General features: G+C 34.6%; 1 protein-coding gene across 1 annotated transcript in view; it reads right to left on the bottom strand.

Moving 5' to 3' along the window:
* Positions 1–16,104, bottom strand: part of RYR3 (ryanodine receptor 3) — a 233,033-nt gene that overhangs the window by 64,802 nt on the left and 152,127 nt on the right. The window contains exons 47-57 of the mRNA XM_063334430.1: positions 15,741–15,910; positions 14,840–15,060; positions 13,497–13,587; positions 11,990–12,130; positions 9,465–9,628; positions 8,419–8,497; positions 6,911–7,000; positions 5,409–5,558; positions 3,775–3,837; positions 3,281–3,356; positions 2,987–3,110 (exon numbers count right to left, since the gene is read on the bottom strand). Coding sequence (XP_063190500.1) covers positions 2,987–3,110; positions 3,281–3,356; positions 3,775–3,837; positions 5,409–5,558; positions 6,911–7,000; positions 8,419–8,497; positions 9,465–9,628; positions 11,990–12,130; positions 13,497–13,587; positions 14,840–15,060; positions 15,741–15,910 — 1,369 coding nt within the window. The remainder of the gene's footprint in view (positions 1–2,986; positions 3,111–3,280; positions 3,357–3,774; positions 3,838–5,408; positions 5,559–6,910; positions 7,001–8,418; positions 8,498–9,464; positions 9,629–11,989; positions 12,131–13,496; positions 13,588–14,839; positions 15,061–15,740; positions 15,911–16,104) is intronic.

Raw genomic sequence — 16,104 nt, 5'->3', positions numbered from 1 at the left:
CAAAATTCAAAGTGCTTTTCTGCATAGATGCTGTCAGGCTCAATTTTCCCTGGCATTATCTTATCCCAGGTATAGGACTTTGCATTTACCTTTGCTCAACCTCACAAGAGTCCTGTCAGCCCATTTCTCGAGCCCATCAAAGCTCCTCTGAAAGGCAGTCAAACTCTCCAATTTATTGCTAAGGGTTCATTCACCAAAATTGCTAAGAATGCATTCTGTCTCATCATCCAGGACATGAACAGGGATTTTTTTTTTTTTTTTCTTTTTGAAGTCACGTAACTCTATAGATTTTTAATTTATTCTGTTTTCAAACATACTTGTTTCTACAAGTCATTAATTCTTCTTCATTTTCTTGAGGTTTTCTTCTACATTTGTTTAGTTTGCAACTTCTTCATAGTCTCTTTATTCCAACATTAAAAGGAGTAAACTTGAGTATTCTTGAGATTTTTCAATTGATAGATGATGGTCTACACCGAGGACATCTAACTGGCTCGCCAAGCAAGGAAGTAACTGAGTAATGTTAAGGGAAACCTCTGGTTACCCATAACGGCTACTTCATTTGCTTCTGTTCAGACTGTTCAAACAGTAGTACTTAGGAAGACTCTCTTTATCAGTTAGATAAACCTGGCTAAAGAAAATACAGAGACTACAGAGGGGTTGAACCGTGCGACAGAAGTAGGGAAGAAGTGAGGAACTGGTAGTTTGTGGCCCTGGGGCAAAGGCAAGAAAGGAACAAGAAAGAAGGAAAGTTGCTGGCGATAATGGAAATGATCATTCCTTAGCATTGGTGTAGGAGTAAATTAGGGAGAATAAATGGAACATTAGATTAACAGTTGAAAAACAGCTATTAGGTGAATCGAAGGGAACACGTAACTCTGGAGAAGGCTGATGCAGCAGAAATCGTAACAACAGAAACATTTAATACTAACGTGTGTGTGCTTGACCATGTGAGAACATGAGTAAGAGGAAAGGAACCGTTATAGTCTGGGGGAACTGCACGAGCAAACCAAACAATATGTTCCAATCCCATTTTACATAAAAGGACTCTAACCTCCCATCTTAGAGTTTCATTTGAAAAAAAGAATATAAATTCTATTTGAAGAGTCCTAGTTTACATACTTTTATGACCTCCTATATCACGTGTAATCAAATGATTTGGTATATATAAAGAGCTATGTATGGCTGACAGGCATCTGGTGCCTCACTCTCACAGAGGATAATGCAACTAAGTATTTATCTGTATTTTCAGTGAGATCACTGTAAATACTCTGTGTTTATAGTAAGTCACGGTTGCTAAGAGATTACACGTACTTTCCTAAATATTGAAAGACATTGGTAGTTCTGTTAAATAACAAAGGTGACATCAAAAGAACTTGTAGAGGTTTAAAATACCATGTTGTTTTTAACATATACTTGAGTAAGGCCTGAGAGATTTATCTGTTTGTCATAAACACCCGAAAGTGCTTCAAAAGCATTCTCAACAAAGAAAGAGAAGCAAAAATCAAAACAGAGGCAGATGGTATATGTAAAGTACACACACTGTGCCGCCTATACATTTCCAATTATAAAGAATTTCCATGTTTTAATGATTAGCCCAACATTTTTAAGAATGACATTCTGGAAATGTGATAATTGCAATCAGTACTTCAAAAGATTTTATATATACTTAAAATATGCACATATTCATCTGAAGAAAACACTGAGAAGAGGATAATCTTGATTCACCCTGACAATTACTGCAAAATCTTTGCTCATCCCCCATGAAGAGTTTGAACAGGCTTTTTCAAATTGACTTGTCCCATTATTTAACATTGAAAACATTGTCTTCCTAACCCAAACGGATGCGGCTGCAAAGAGATATTAAAACTAATATATGAGCAATTCCTTTGGTGTTTGAAAGGACAATTCATTTGCAGGAACTACATCTGCTTTTCTTATTCAATGGTTTTAAAGCAATTATGGAGGATATAATAACGTTTGGCGGCATACCTACATTTTGGTTTCAGGCTGAGCACCTACATATGTGTCAGAAGGGAATTTTTCTCTGTAGTAATGCAGAAATGTATATTTAGAGCTGTCTTCTAATACCTTAAGAAATGTTATTAACCGCTGAAGACAACAAAGTTACCTTTTGCAGATTCTAATAATCAATTTGTATAAATTTCTGAGTGTATACTTTCACTAGAGACACAGACTTGAAAAGCAGAAATAAATGAAAACAAGATCTGACTCTGTGCATGTACAGAAAAATTTGTTCTTGAATTCAGTTTAGTTTTCAAAAATGCTTAATGTCAGCAAAACTGCAGTTTCCTATGTGCTCAGGTGTTTCACATACACATTCACATCTTTTATTAAAGATGATAGTTATAGTATAGTAACTCACAATTCCATCATATAAATGGAATTTATATATTACCATTACCAACATTACAATAAGTTATTTTAATTTCATTGACAGTGTTAAGTCCCCAGAGGCCAGCTTACTTCCAGACACAGAAATTCATGTTCGAGTACAATTAATGCGGTCTGTGCTTCTGCTTGAGCAGAAGTTAAGGATGAAATGCCCACAAAACAGCCACTTTATCTTACTGCTTCACAGAAATCAAACCAACATTTTTCTTGAAAACTGGATCAAAAAAGCACTTTTACATAGATGTCTTTCAGTATCAGACCTCAGATTTATTTTCCCATGATCCTTACTGACCCTGCTGGCTGCTAATTTAGAAGTTTTGAATCATCTGGTTGTTTAATTACACTACCATTGCATTTTGTATTTACTACGAACACATACTTATTAAAAACGTTACCTGTCTACACAATTTCAGAAGAGTCTTTCTGAACAAAAAAATAGCGAGGGCTCTGATTTACAGAAGATATGCCAAATGGTAATTATGTTAATAACTAACAGACTGCAGTAAGATAAGGACAATCATCATGGTTTGTGCACTGAATGTAAGCAAGGATCTCAAAAATACGTGCAACTTACCGAGATATGATTATACCATTGACTTGAAGGAATTTAAACAGCTCTTGTGCCTTTTCACGGTCCCGTGATTTCTCCTTGGCTGTCAATGTGTCATAAGGTACCAATAAAGGATGACTACCTCCACCTTTAATAAGTTGAAAGAACTGTAAGTTTTTCTACTGTAAGATTTATTTTGCTTCAAGTACAAAAAGGAACTATTCAATTTTAACTGTCTTACACTGTCTTCTTTCAGACTCTTTCTTCTCCCTCATTTTCCTTGTCTTTTTTTGTGCGGTTCACAGGATTCTGGCTTACCTTTGCTTTCCAACTCCATTTTCTTCTTTTTGGCCCATATATTATGGTAGTTTTCTGCCATTACCTCAACCATTCCCTGCATCACCATCAGAAAAAAAATCAGCAAAATTAAAAGGTGACGATTAAAAATTCTGTAATTCTACATAATTTTACGGTCTCGTGGTAAAGAAACATCGCAGTTAAGCGTCATTTCTACATTCAGCTATTCTTTTAAGTCAGCACAGGCACAGGATACATATCACGTGCTGTTTACAGTCCCTTCCTGAGCTTCATGATAACTTTTTCTAGGAAGTCACGAAGCACCAATGTTATGAAAAGTAAAAATCTCTTCTTTAAATATGTAAATAGTATGGCATGCACATTTCTACAACAGCATATCACAACCACAGTCACAAATACACTCATAAACCCTGACAAAATTAAAGTTATTATTAATAAAAACCCAAGTCTATTAATTCTTTTCAGCCCCACATATGCAAAACAAAAATACAAACCTGAAGTTCCCTAGAAAGCACCACGTTAGAGAGATCAAGTGGCGCCGGACTATAGCCATTTCCCTGCAGGAAAAGAAAAGACTTATTTTCAGAAAAAAGAATCAAATACTCAACTACAACATCTCTGTTGTTGATCTGATTAGAGTAACACCATTTACATTTTTAAACTTTCTTGCAGAAACTGTGTTCATCTTTTGTTTCGCAACGTGCTGAAGACACACAGGATGATTAGCAGAATACATCTGCTGATGTGGAAATAAGAAGGTTGCTGCAGGTACTTAGATCTCTCTATTCGCAACAGATGGCAAGCTGCTAAGAACTATGCTTTTCAGCCTAAGAGAGGAGACCAATGATGAGGCATACAAGATGTGCCTTCAGAACATGACAGAACAGTGTGGCAACAGCCTGAATGAATCATGTACTAAAGACAAGACATCACAACAAAAAGTTAAAATAGGTTACTGTCTCATGGAATTTAGACTAAGCAAAAGGAGGAGCGTGATATATTTATGCAGTCTTTAAATCTTTAAAGTCTGAAAGCTCTAGTGCAACAAACCTATTAGGCACATACTACACGTGAACAGTCACATATAAATCAATGATTTCAATCATGATCTGAAGTTAAACATACGCTGAAATCCTCTACTCGGTCGAGTCTAGATCATGCATCTTCTTGGGCAAGAAGGCCCAACTGCAGAACAGATTCAACTGGCTGGAAGCAGAGATGCCAGAGACAGAAGGACTCCCTGTGAGGGAGTGAAGTTTGATGAAAGGATAAGAAATGCTGAAGTACTATCTTGTAACAGAGTGCTCAGGGACCACTTTTGGTAAGCAAAACTGGTGCTTGGGAAGGAACCCAACACAGATTTAAGATGCCTGATGCTGATGCTCACAGGATCAGTGCTGGCACAAGTGTATATAAGGAATCAGCTTGTGACACATCTTTGCACACTCCTTGCAGAGCTGGTTATAGCGGTAGAAGTCTGCCCAATGCATTGCTCATTAAGTCTCACTATATTAAGCACAAATGTGTGTTTAATTCACCTTAAGGGGGACAATAAAAATTCCTCCAAAACTTGTCATAGTTTTTCCCCCTCCAAGACACAGTTATATCAATCATCAGTCTAAACATGCTATTACAAAAAACAGCAAATGAAAGAAATACTCTCTGTAACATCAAAATGTTAGGTACTATATAATCACCTCCAAATTTTGCCTATAGATTTAACAAAAAGTCTTAAATGTGCAATCATATTTGTCAGTCACAACTATAATCCTGACAAAAGCCCATTCCAGACTCTTCTGTTTGACCAAAAAAGAAAATTACTAGATTCACTTATTATAAAATAAAAGGCTTTAAATATTCTGCCATGTATTCTTTGAATGACTACATGAAAACTCTCTTCAGGTCTTCTGAGAAAATTCCTCTGACAGCCTTATCATCTTAAAAGTTTTCCCTTCTTTAGTGTTACTGCACAGTTTTTATGATAGTGACGTGACTTCCAATCTCAGAACTCTAACATTAAAAGTTACTTTTTGTTAAAAAAATAGAAAATTAACATATTTTTGTATAATTTCTTAGTAAATTAACAAAAAAGCCTTTTGCTTTCTAAATTTAAGCAATTCCACCTTACCTGGCTAGACTGAGATATGCTGCGCAGCTTTTCATTTTCACGCTGATGTATTATTGCGTCTCCTCCTTCCTTGGTCCTTTCTAGGCTCCATCCCATGGCCAACATGGTTTTCAGTGATTCTCTGGCAGGCCAACGATAGATTTCCTTTTCCTTTGAAGAAAATAATGTATTTAGCAAACTCAATAACAATCCTCTGTCCTCCTTTATAAATTGTCACATGCCACAAAAGTAAACAAAATTTGTATATTATATCTGAAGACATGATATAGTTCTTTTTACATGAGAAAGAACCTTTGAAGCACAATTTTTTTGGTTTATTCTTAGTGGCATTTATTAATGGGATATGCGTTACAAACTAAACGCACTCAAGTGAGCTTTGGAGCAATAATGTAGTTTGTATCTGGAAACATATTAATTGACTCCTCCAGCCCAAAATAATAAAAAATTGATGGCACTACAAGTGCTATGAAATTAGTTAGGCAAGTATGTGCATTTGAATGCATCAGCACACAAGGCCTTTTTTCAGTCTTCCTATATTTATATCTATTCACAGATACAGAAAATTACTGATCTATATGTCTCTTCATATGAATACAGCCATCAGTAAATGATTAGGGAACAGCCCATATTCCAACACTCCTTTGAAAAGTAAAGGTTTTACAGAAAATCTGATAACCAGTGGCAAAGAAAATCCTGAGTATGTCATATCAAGACTTCTCAAATCAACCTAATAAAAGTATTGCAGTTCCTACCATAAATAAGAATTTCTATGACAGTTACTTAATCTGAGGCAATTCAGAAAATTCTCTTTGAACTGCTTTAATAACAACTACACCAATAATTCTTCAGCTCCTCTCCAAAGATTTTAAAGAAATTAAACTTTTTGCATCCCTCTTGATTTTTGTTATCTCCATTTTCTGAACAGGATAATTGTGGTAAAGAGGGACAAACGTAATTGATTTATTTGAGTCACGAAATGAATCATTACAAAAATATGCAACAGAATTCAAATTCAGTTCACTGTTCTGACAACTCAAAGACATTCATGCTTAGTCAAGAAATTCAAATTAAAAATGCATTCAAAATAGTTTAAATGTTTTTCCCCATTTTCAACTGAAGCATCTTGTACGCTTTCTTTAGATTTTTCTACCATCTTTCTTGAAGACAAAATTACCTTCAGATACGTTAAAGTACACTTTCATCTAAAACCCAGGAGTTGCTGCCAGGCATTCCTCATCCATGAAGGCCTGAAAACCCTGTGCTATTGATACTTGGAATACAAATTGGCCCAGGCCTATGAAGACTGCCTAATGGAAGGAAATTCTACAAGACACTGTGTAAGATTAACTAAACAACCACTTTAGCACATAGATGTTGCTATTCTTAACTGTAAGAGTTCTAGCTTGTCTCTCTTCCTTTTATAGCATGTATTTGAAACGGGTTTTAAAAAGTACACAAATCAATCTACTTTGCATTAATGCAGCTGAAATTTCCTCTATTACCTTTTCAGTTAAAGTTTTGAAAGGTCTTATTAATGGGTGAGTCTTCATATTTTCATCCAGTGAAACACCGTATTTCCATCCACTATTAGTCTGAAAAAAATAAATATACAGAAATAAGATGAGAACACAGACGAGTAATGGCAAATTGGCCAGTTTAGCTTCTCATATTGAACTGCTCATCTACTCCAAAAGCTACTCAGTGCTACAGAAATTTCTGTTAAGAAAGCATGCATCCACCTGTGGATACACTGGAATAAACCATGGCCCAGATAGATTAGATGCCATCTATGAGTAGTAGGTCTCATGCAACCAGTTCTGAGTCTAACACACGTTGGCCCCTTTCAAACAGATTCATGCAGTAAAATGGTATTGGCTAAGGTAAAAAAAAGTGCCTCTACTCTCTGGGAGGCTAAAGTCAGCAACACAGAGAAGAAAATGTAATGTTAACAGATCAAGCATTAAAGAGTGTAACTTCAATGAATCCTTTACCTTAAACAATACTAACTGAAATTTATGGTTTGAGATTAATGTGTGTATATTTACATATCCATATATATGTATACCTTTCTCTACAAATTTGCATATATAGCCCCACACAATTGTTATTTCTATAGACCTGTTCTATAAAATTACTATTTATTTGTTATTAATTGTTATAATAAATTACTAAACCCCGTCTTCATATTTTTCTTTGAATGAAAGATGTTTAAAATTCATACTTGGGTTGAATGAATTATTCATATCCAAACACTTCCAACATAGATATCAAAAACTACAACAACTCCAAACTTTATTTTGCTCAAATTTAACTCTAAAAATTATATTTATTAACATTAAAATCTATTTGCAAGATGGAACACTAAAAAGGCCTTTATTAAATGTTTCACAGTACCATTAAAAAGATATAAAAAAATCACTTCGTTTATATTGTCTTGTCTTATAGCTATTTCGAAGTAGTGAAACAGAAACTCAACGCAGTGACAGACCACTTGGAAAATTATAGAGGAAATAAATACATAACAGCCCTCTTAATGCTAAAAAGAAAGAAAAGCTATAACTACATTTTCTGGGGAAAAAAAAAAAAAAAAAAAAGGACATTAGACTCCCCAGGCACACTCTTAGATCAGAGCTGCTGCAATAAAATTGAATCGCTGACTCCCTGACAAAAAACCATCATTATCAGGCAAAATTAGGCTAAGATCTATATATCCTTACTTAAAAAAAAAAAAAAAAAGAAAACAAAACCCAACTCAAACCAAGTGCCCCTTTTTCATTCCCCTCAAACCTCTGTTGTAATAAATTCTGGCCACTTTGAAGAAGTGACAAATTTCAGTGCATTTTCTAGAGCAAAAGGTTTCTTCCACAAGTCCCTAAAGAGATATGCAGACATTAACGTACTCCAAACAAAGGCCTATCAGTTAAACTGTCCAGTTTGTCTTTCAATATTCACCCCAGGTATTATTTACTAGTCCTTTTCTGACTGCTGCCAGTGTTAAAATAATTCCTACCTTATCAAAGGACCATTTATCGTGGGAATGTTCGGCATACTTGCTGACAATATACTCCAACTTTTCAGGAAGTACAAGGCTGTAAACAAAGGCGAGTATCGTCATTCAATCATAACTTACTGCTGCCTGATTTATGAAAAAAATGTCAGTATAATATAGCATTAATCAAAACGCTTCACCTCCAGATGAAGGCAAGGTATTTGGCTTTGTAATTCCCTTTTCTTCAGAAGAAATGCCACAAAACAAAGCAGAGCTTTTTGGCATTGTCAGGGAATCTTCAAATATGTAACAGTTGCACTTATTAGCAACTTAAGTCACAAGACAAAAAACCAAAACTGTTTCACCATAACCTACAGGTGTTCTTCTTGGCAATTCTTAATACAGGATAGTATTAGCATGGATGTTTCACATTGCATAACGATGGAGGGGTAAGACTTTAATAGCAAGAATCAACTGGTGATCAGTTCTTGAATATAAAAGTATTAGAAATCTGTACTTTAAAAGCACAAGATTACTAGGAAGGCCTAGTATCTATTAAATCACCCCACATGATCTGCTTATTTTGCTGTATCAGGTTGCTACAGATCAATTCTCTAAATTAGAGTGAAGATTTTATAAAAATCAGGCAATAGGCCAATTGAATCCCTTACCGGATTTTGATGATCTTGCACCATTTTGCATAAGCACACTCTAAATAATGACAGTATGAAATGTATTACAGGTGTATATATCCCAAACATTGAACTATTAGGTCATAGGGTACATAATAATTACAGAATTTACTACGTACTCTGCAGATATAGTGTGGAAACATTTAACATCTTTACAGTGCTGAGAAGAATACGGTTTATATCTGGTAAACAGGGTATGTAGCAGTGAAGTATTTGGCAGGAGGAAGCAAAAATCCCTACACTACTTCTGAAAGGTACTAATGTCATTAAAAGTCAGTCACAAGTCAACTCCTCCCACAGAGGAAAAAAAATATTAATAAGGAATAGTACAAAAATATTTAAGGAAAGGAAATCACTATGATTTATATGACTCACTTTGCTGTGCTGACAGGTTTGGGATCAAAATTTCCTTCTGGATCCACTGAAGTCTGCTTTTCCAAAGTTGACCTAATTCGTGTATCTAAATAATCAGGGGGCAAGGCACCAGCTATAGCACTTAGACAAGGCAAAGCCATTCGAAAGAGCTCTGGATCATACTTCTGCAGGAGAGATAGGAACTGGTTGGAAAATCCAATAGAGAAACATGCAAAATGTTAGTGAAAACCAAGCAGCCATATGTACAAATATTAGAAGATACAAACAAACAGTAAAGCAGATTTACAAATTAAGCATAGAGCAAAATTATTGCTGCATGACATCTGTTTTTCTTGCTATCACCTTGATACATTTTTAAGACTACTCAAATTAATGTAAGCGTATGTTGACATTTGTATAAGTATATACAATACAGGCATGACTTTTAAGCTTTCTATGACTTTTAAGCTTTCCTTGGACCTTATGCCTACACAGTGTCAAGGGTTGTTTGCCTATTTATAGAAATATGATCATCCTCAAAATACCACCTTAGTTCTACAATGACTAATTCCTATCTTAACTGCAGAAGACACTGTCATTTGTCCCTCTTTTTCCCTAATCTATTTCAGTTTAAATCATGCTGGTTAAAGGAAATTGTGTTCTACTGTAGCAAAGTCAGTTCATTATTTTTCAAAATTCTCCTGCTAAGAGGTGAACTAGCACATTTGCTCTTCTTAATAGTCATTTTGGCTCTGGAGAGAACATAGAAGCGCTTGATATATAGAAGTACAAGGTGAAATTACATTTGAAGAATCTATCCTTAGTAACTTGCCATGAAACATATTCAAGGTCACTTGTTACAAACTAGATTATAAAAAACATGTGCTAGCGGAAGTAGCAGCAGATCATTGTAGGCCAAAGCTCTCTTTCCAGCTCTCAAACAACAATTCTTAGAATGCTTGGGGAAAAAAAAAACCCCACAATAAAGAAATCACTTCTCTATCTTTCAGACTCCCCATCTGCAAGATGGGCATAATGATATAGCTTTAAAAGGCTTTAAGATCTACTGATGAACATTACAGTGCAAGAGTTTGATGCTATTATAATTATCTAATAATGTTTTACTCAGATAGCACAGGCATCTTTTTGACATTATGGAACAAGCACTAATCAAGCATTTATAGGAAAAAAAAATATTATACCACAAAAATATTTATCTTACTTCATTATTAGAAACAGAAACACTATATGCTTCTATAGATCTGAATGACCACTTTAGGTCAAGAAAATGATAAAGAGCAATTTTAAGGTTCATTGAAAATACTTGCTGATAAAATTATATGTTTATATCATAGCAAGCAGAATGCCTAAAATTTTGACTTTAAGTTCCTCTAGTTTTGTTGCAACATTCTTTTGCGTGTAAAAAAAGTGAGATCACAGGGTAAATTGCTTCCACTAAACAGCTGGAAGCCATGCAAATACCAAACCTGTAAATATCTCAGTACAAAACAGGACAATGGAGAATACTGTAGCTCAGCAGATTTACACAACCATTTGCAGAAAAATGAAAATGCTATTATAGAGGGCCACCAATACTGGCAGAAACATATCATCATCATTTATCTGTAAAAGGCTAAGACACACTAATTGGAACCATTTCATTGTGTCGGGCCCTCCTGACACTCTTTGCGCTTGTGACAGCAATAAGAGATGTAAATGTCACTAACATCAAATACAAATAAGGCATAAAAATTATTTCAGAATAATGCAGAGACCATGCTCATTTCCATACTATAAATCAGAATGCTTAGGGAAAGAATCATCTAAATCTGTTGATTAGAACTGGAACACAAATTCAGCAAGATGCAATGCAAAAATTTGGTATTGTCCCATAGTGAGAACCTGATTTTTGAGTACAAAATCGAGTACAAAAAGCATTTACTTGGCAAGGCGTTTATCCTATCTGAAATGTAACTTTTTCTTATTTGGAGAAAATATGACTAAGTGAAAAAGTCCCAAGATCACACTTTGGAACAGGAAAATGGAAAAATGTATAGTTCTAAGAATGGTGCATCATATTTCTTAAGCTGGGGAATAACCAGAAAACTAATAAAACACAAGTGTGTTAGAAACAGACAATGTAAATACACTCTGCATATACCAACAATTTGACAAGCATATACATACGTTTCTTAAAATTAATTTTCTATCAGTAAAAAGTATTTTTAAAAGTTTAATAGAGCTAAGATAGGATGAGGCAACACTGACTTGTTAGTGCAGCAAGCAACCTCCCTCATTACTAGTGTAAGGCTATATGGGTATATCAAGAAATAGATCTGACATTTCATTAGTTTGGAGAGAATCTTTCAAGATTCAGCATTCAATTTTTCATTAGAAAGTTACTTCGTTAAAAGCATTCATTGCCATATCTCCCATATTAGGTGAAATAATTGTTAAAATAGGCACTTCCTGCACATGGCACGGCAAATTATCATTGTAATGCTTTTATAGTCGTCCCATACTGTAATGTGAATTACAGTCATTACCTTATGAGACAAGGAATCAAATATTCCCCAGAAAAGTTTTTCAGTTAAATGTAATTCTTCTTCTGCTGCAATTCCATAGCTTCCCATTCCTGAAGGCAGACAATAATATTTCCAGCACTGCTCATAGTGATTTGTCAGAAGCTAGATTTTCAAGAAAATAAAATTGCACATAAAACATTGGTATTTAATAAAATAACATACTGTTTAATGAAGTCTGAATTGCCAGTATCTGTTTGAACAATTACATGAGCATTATTATTATTTATTTCTGTCTTTTAATTTCTAATGTTTCATTTTTTCTTCTTTTTCTTTTTAGGAGAGCAGTAGGGCCCATGCTGGGGAAGTATAAAGCCTATATTATCCCCAGCTGCTGCTGTGGGATTCTCAGTGATGACAGCAAGTAGCAAAAATAGAAAATTTCAGGATTTAAGTACAGATTAGCTCACAGTATAAAAACAGAGATAACAGAATGGGTATAAAACAGGACATGATAAATTATTGTAAAAAGTTTTACAAATTCCAACTGATTTTACTTCTGTCATTTGTAGTTGATGTCCTCAGTATTATTCAAAACATTGCAAAAGACACCTGCAGTACACCTTTTTAGCTGTGCCTGCTCATCTCTGGAAAAACCTATGGAAAGAACTATTGTACAGACAATCCGTAACGTACCAGTTAAAGAGCTAGCACATAGGAAAATTGGTGCACTTTCCACATCATTTCAAATTTCTACTGATTTCTTCTTTAGAACTAAAAATTCCTACCCATGGGAAACGCTACAGTTCCTTTTAGCATTCCTTTAGAATCTTGACATTTTAATTTTTCCTGCAATTTCATTTAGGAAGGGAAAATAATAATCAAAAACACAAATCAAACACTCCTTCTTTGCCCCACTTTTGCTCCAAAATTACTGATGCTCCAGAATATGTCTCTGAATCTGGTAGCTCTGCTTTAGAGTATGACAGAATTTCAATTGTGCCATAAAAAGACCTGCAGACCTAAGACCAGGCCCTTTTACCCCAATAGCAACGGGAGGCAAATCCAACAGAAAAATTCTAAATAAAAGTTATTTATCATCTCACAATTGTAATTCTCTATTTACAGATAAGACTTTGGTTAAAGATTGCTCAAAAGTAAGAGGTTCCCTGTATCCTATTATCTGTAAACTTCACTCGAAATTTATTCCTGGACTATGCATCCTATCAAGAGTTATCATACTTCATACAGCATAAGAAGAAATATCAAGATAACTCTAACATTTAATTTGATAGTTTCTAATACTCTTTTGTTGAAGCAGCAAAATCGCATAATCAACTTACTGTGTTCTGTTTGCATTAGGCAAGATTTTACAAGCCTTTAACCATTATAACAATAACATTATTTTCAATTCAGAAGTGATTTCACATTGTTTCACCCTGCCCTGCTCTGTTTTGAAAAACATGACGATGACAGGTTACTATGAAGTAAGTTTTACACTGAATGTGTGTACAGAAAGTAAAGCATTTACCTTGAGAGGCATTTTACAATATTCATTGAGTAGGGGCACATCAAAAACTAGCCTTCTCAACAGCTGTTGTAGCATAGAGGGTCGTAAGTGGCTGTAATTTAAAATAAATATAACTTCTTAGTAAAATTTACAGAATCCAGTGAAAATGAAATAAAATCTGAAATCAATTTACATATTGGAATTCAAATCACTCATTAAAACTGTTTTTAAAAATCAATGGTAGGTGCCTAAGGCATCTCACTATGCCTCATCTCTATATAGAAGGATATAGCACAGAAAGATGTGCTATTTCTGGACTGTCTGAAGTAAATAGACAACATGTGTGATTGTCCACGTGACAGCAGAGGGGAGGGTGCTGGATTTCTTTCAGAATACATAGGGGGACAATCTAAGCAAAAGAACCAGAATTTTACCCTAACAGAATGGTTTCTGATAGGACACTAAAAAGCAACAAAACACTCCTAACTGAAACTGATCTGGGAAATACATTATGATTATTCTTCTAAGAAATAAAACTCAACTAGAAGACTGAATAAATTACCCAGCATTCCTTTTCTAGCTATTTAATTTCAGTGATCTATAGACTCAAAATCAATGTAAAAATCCTCTTTTCAGATCTCCCCCTCAGCCATCACTTTTTCAAGTTGAAGATTCCTGGTCTACTAAGCTGTTCCAGGGGAGAGAAATTATTTCTTATCTTGATCCCCCTTGTTTTAACCTTTTCCAAATCTTTTCCATTTCTAATATATGCTCTTTTTGGCAGGGGTCCAGCACTATGCACAAACCGAAAATGCATACTGCATTACTAATTTCACAGTACACTACACAGACAAGTACCACTACAGTTTATCACAAAGATCAAGAATTATGATTCAGTTGGCAAATCTACATTTCAATTCCTGATATAACTTCAATGCTCAGTTCAGTTTTAGAATCAGTTTTAGGATTTGGAGAATGGGGGGTAGTTTTTCTTCTTTTTTTTTTTTTTCGCTTAACTATGGCCAAGGTTGTTCAAACACAATCGGAAATACAATCAAGTCAATCCCTTAAATCCCCAACACACACTGACTGCCAGACTTGACAGAACATTTTTGGTAATTACTGGGGTTTTGTTTTTACAAATAATGAGCATTTATCCTGTATCACTATAAAGCTCATATCAACATGACAGCTTGTATAATGCAGTACCCATAATGGAAAAATTAAATCTATTTTCTCTCATACACTCTGGTCTTTTATTTCATGCAAGAATATACAAGTTCTACATTATATACAAAGAAAGAAGTTATTAAAATACATATACTGCACAAAATAAATCATTTGTATGCAGGTATCATACATACTGGCAAATAGCAAGCAGGCATTCTTCAATAGTGTCTCTTTGTGCTTTTGTAAGGGAACGTCCCTTGGATAACCTATATATTGTGTGAAGCATGGAGTCAACCAGAGAGGCGTGATGCTCTGTTCCAGAAAAGAGGGGAGCACATCTTTTGAGTAATGGAAACACAGCTGAACAAATATATCTATTTAGTGCGAGAGCTGCCTCTGTGGTACTTAGAGAAACCTGTGTGAAGTAGTAAATGATTGTTAGTATCATATGGAATAAAGGTTACTAAATATGAAGTCTATAAAACATAATAATGAAATACTCTAGTCCCCTTAGCAGCTGGGTGCTAACATGATATTCCCAGTATACAGCTGAGGACAAAAGCAATTTTTTTTCAACTTGAGAAAATCCAAGTCATCCATTATCTCCTATCTCTTGCCCCACTGCACTCTGAACCAACAGGAGCAAAGAACAATATGCAGCTTTTATCTTTAAACAGGCTAGCAAAAACCACAAAGCATTAAGTAGCACTTTCCATTTCACTTAGTTTCTTCATACCTTCACACATATGAATTTTCAGTGTAATTCTTGGAAGCAGACATAAAATAAAAGTAATTGTTAGGCCTATTACAGCATATCCAATGTACTTACTGTATAATTAATGTAAGCAAGCCTGTATTAAAAGTTTTTAAACTACATTACACTGCTGGTTTATAAGGTGGTACTGAATGCTTATGATCAGACTTAAGAACTATAAATTAATAGTAACTGAATTTTACTGTTTGTGCTTATAGCGAGCCTATACTACCCTTTTTAAAAAAAAAAAAAAAGTTATTTTGACATGAAATTCTGTTTCTAACACTTACAGAGACACTATATCCAGCCACTGTATCTAAACTCCACAGCAAAATACTTACTGTATCCAAAGAGGCAGAGGCTCTTAAATCTGGTAAAAATCCAACTTCCAGTAGGTGAAGGAGGAAGCTTTGGTCCTTAATACCATAGACACGGTCCAAGAAGAGCACCATGGGTGCTTTATGATCAGGACAGAAATTTGCAGACATGTCTGGCTCATTTACTGTGCCATCTACACAAATATATAATGCAATTTTTAATAGTCGATAACTGATAAAACAAGAAACAGCAAGACAATGAAAGACACTATAATTACATTTAATGTGTAAAATCATGTTCAATGAAAATTATATTCCTGTTCAGTTTTCTTGTATGGTGAAAAAGATTACTAATTTTTTATTATGTCAAAAACCCTATTATTTTGCA

This window comes from Chroicocephalus ridibundus, chromosome 4 (assembly GCF_963924245.1).
Source record: "Chroicocephalus ridibundus chromosome 4, bChrRid1.1, whole genome shotgun sequence".
Lineage (NCBI taxonomy): Eukaryota > Metazoa > Chordata > Aves > Charadriiformes > Laridae > Chroicocephalus > Chroicocephalus ridibundus.
This window is presented reverse-complemented; position numbering and strand designations above follow the sequence as displayed.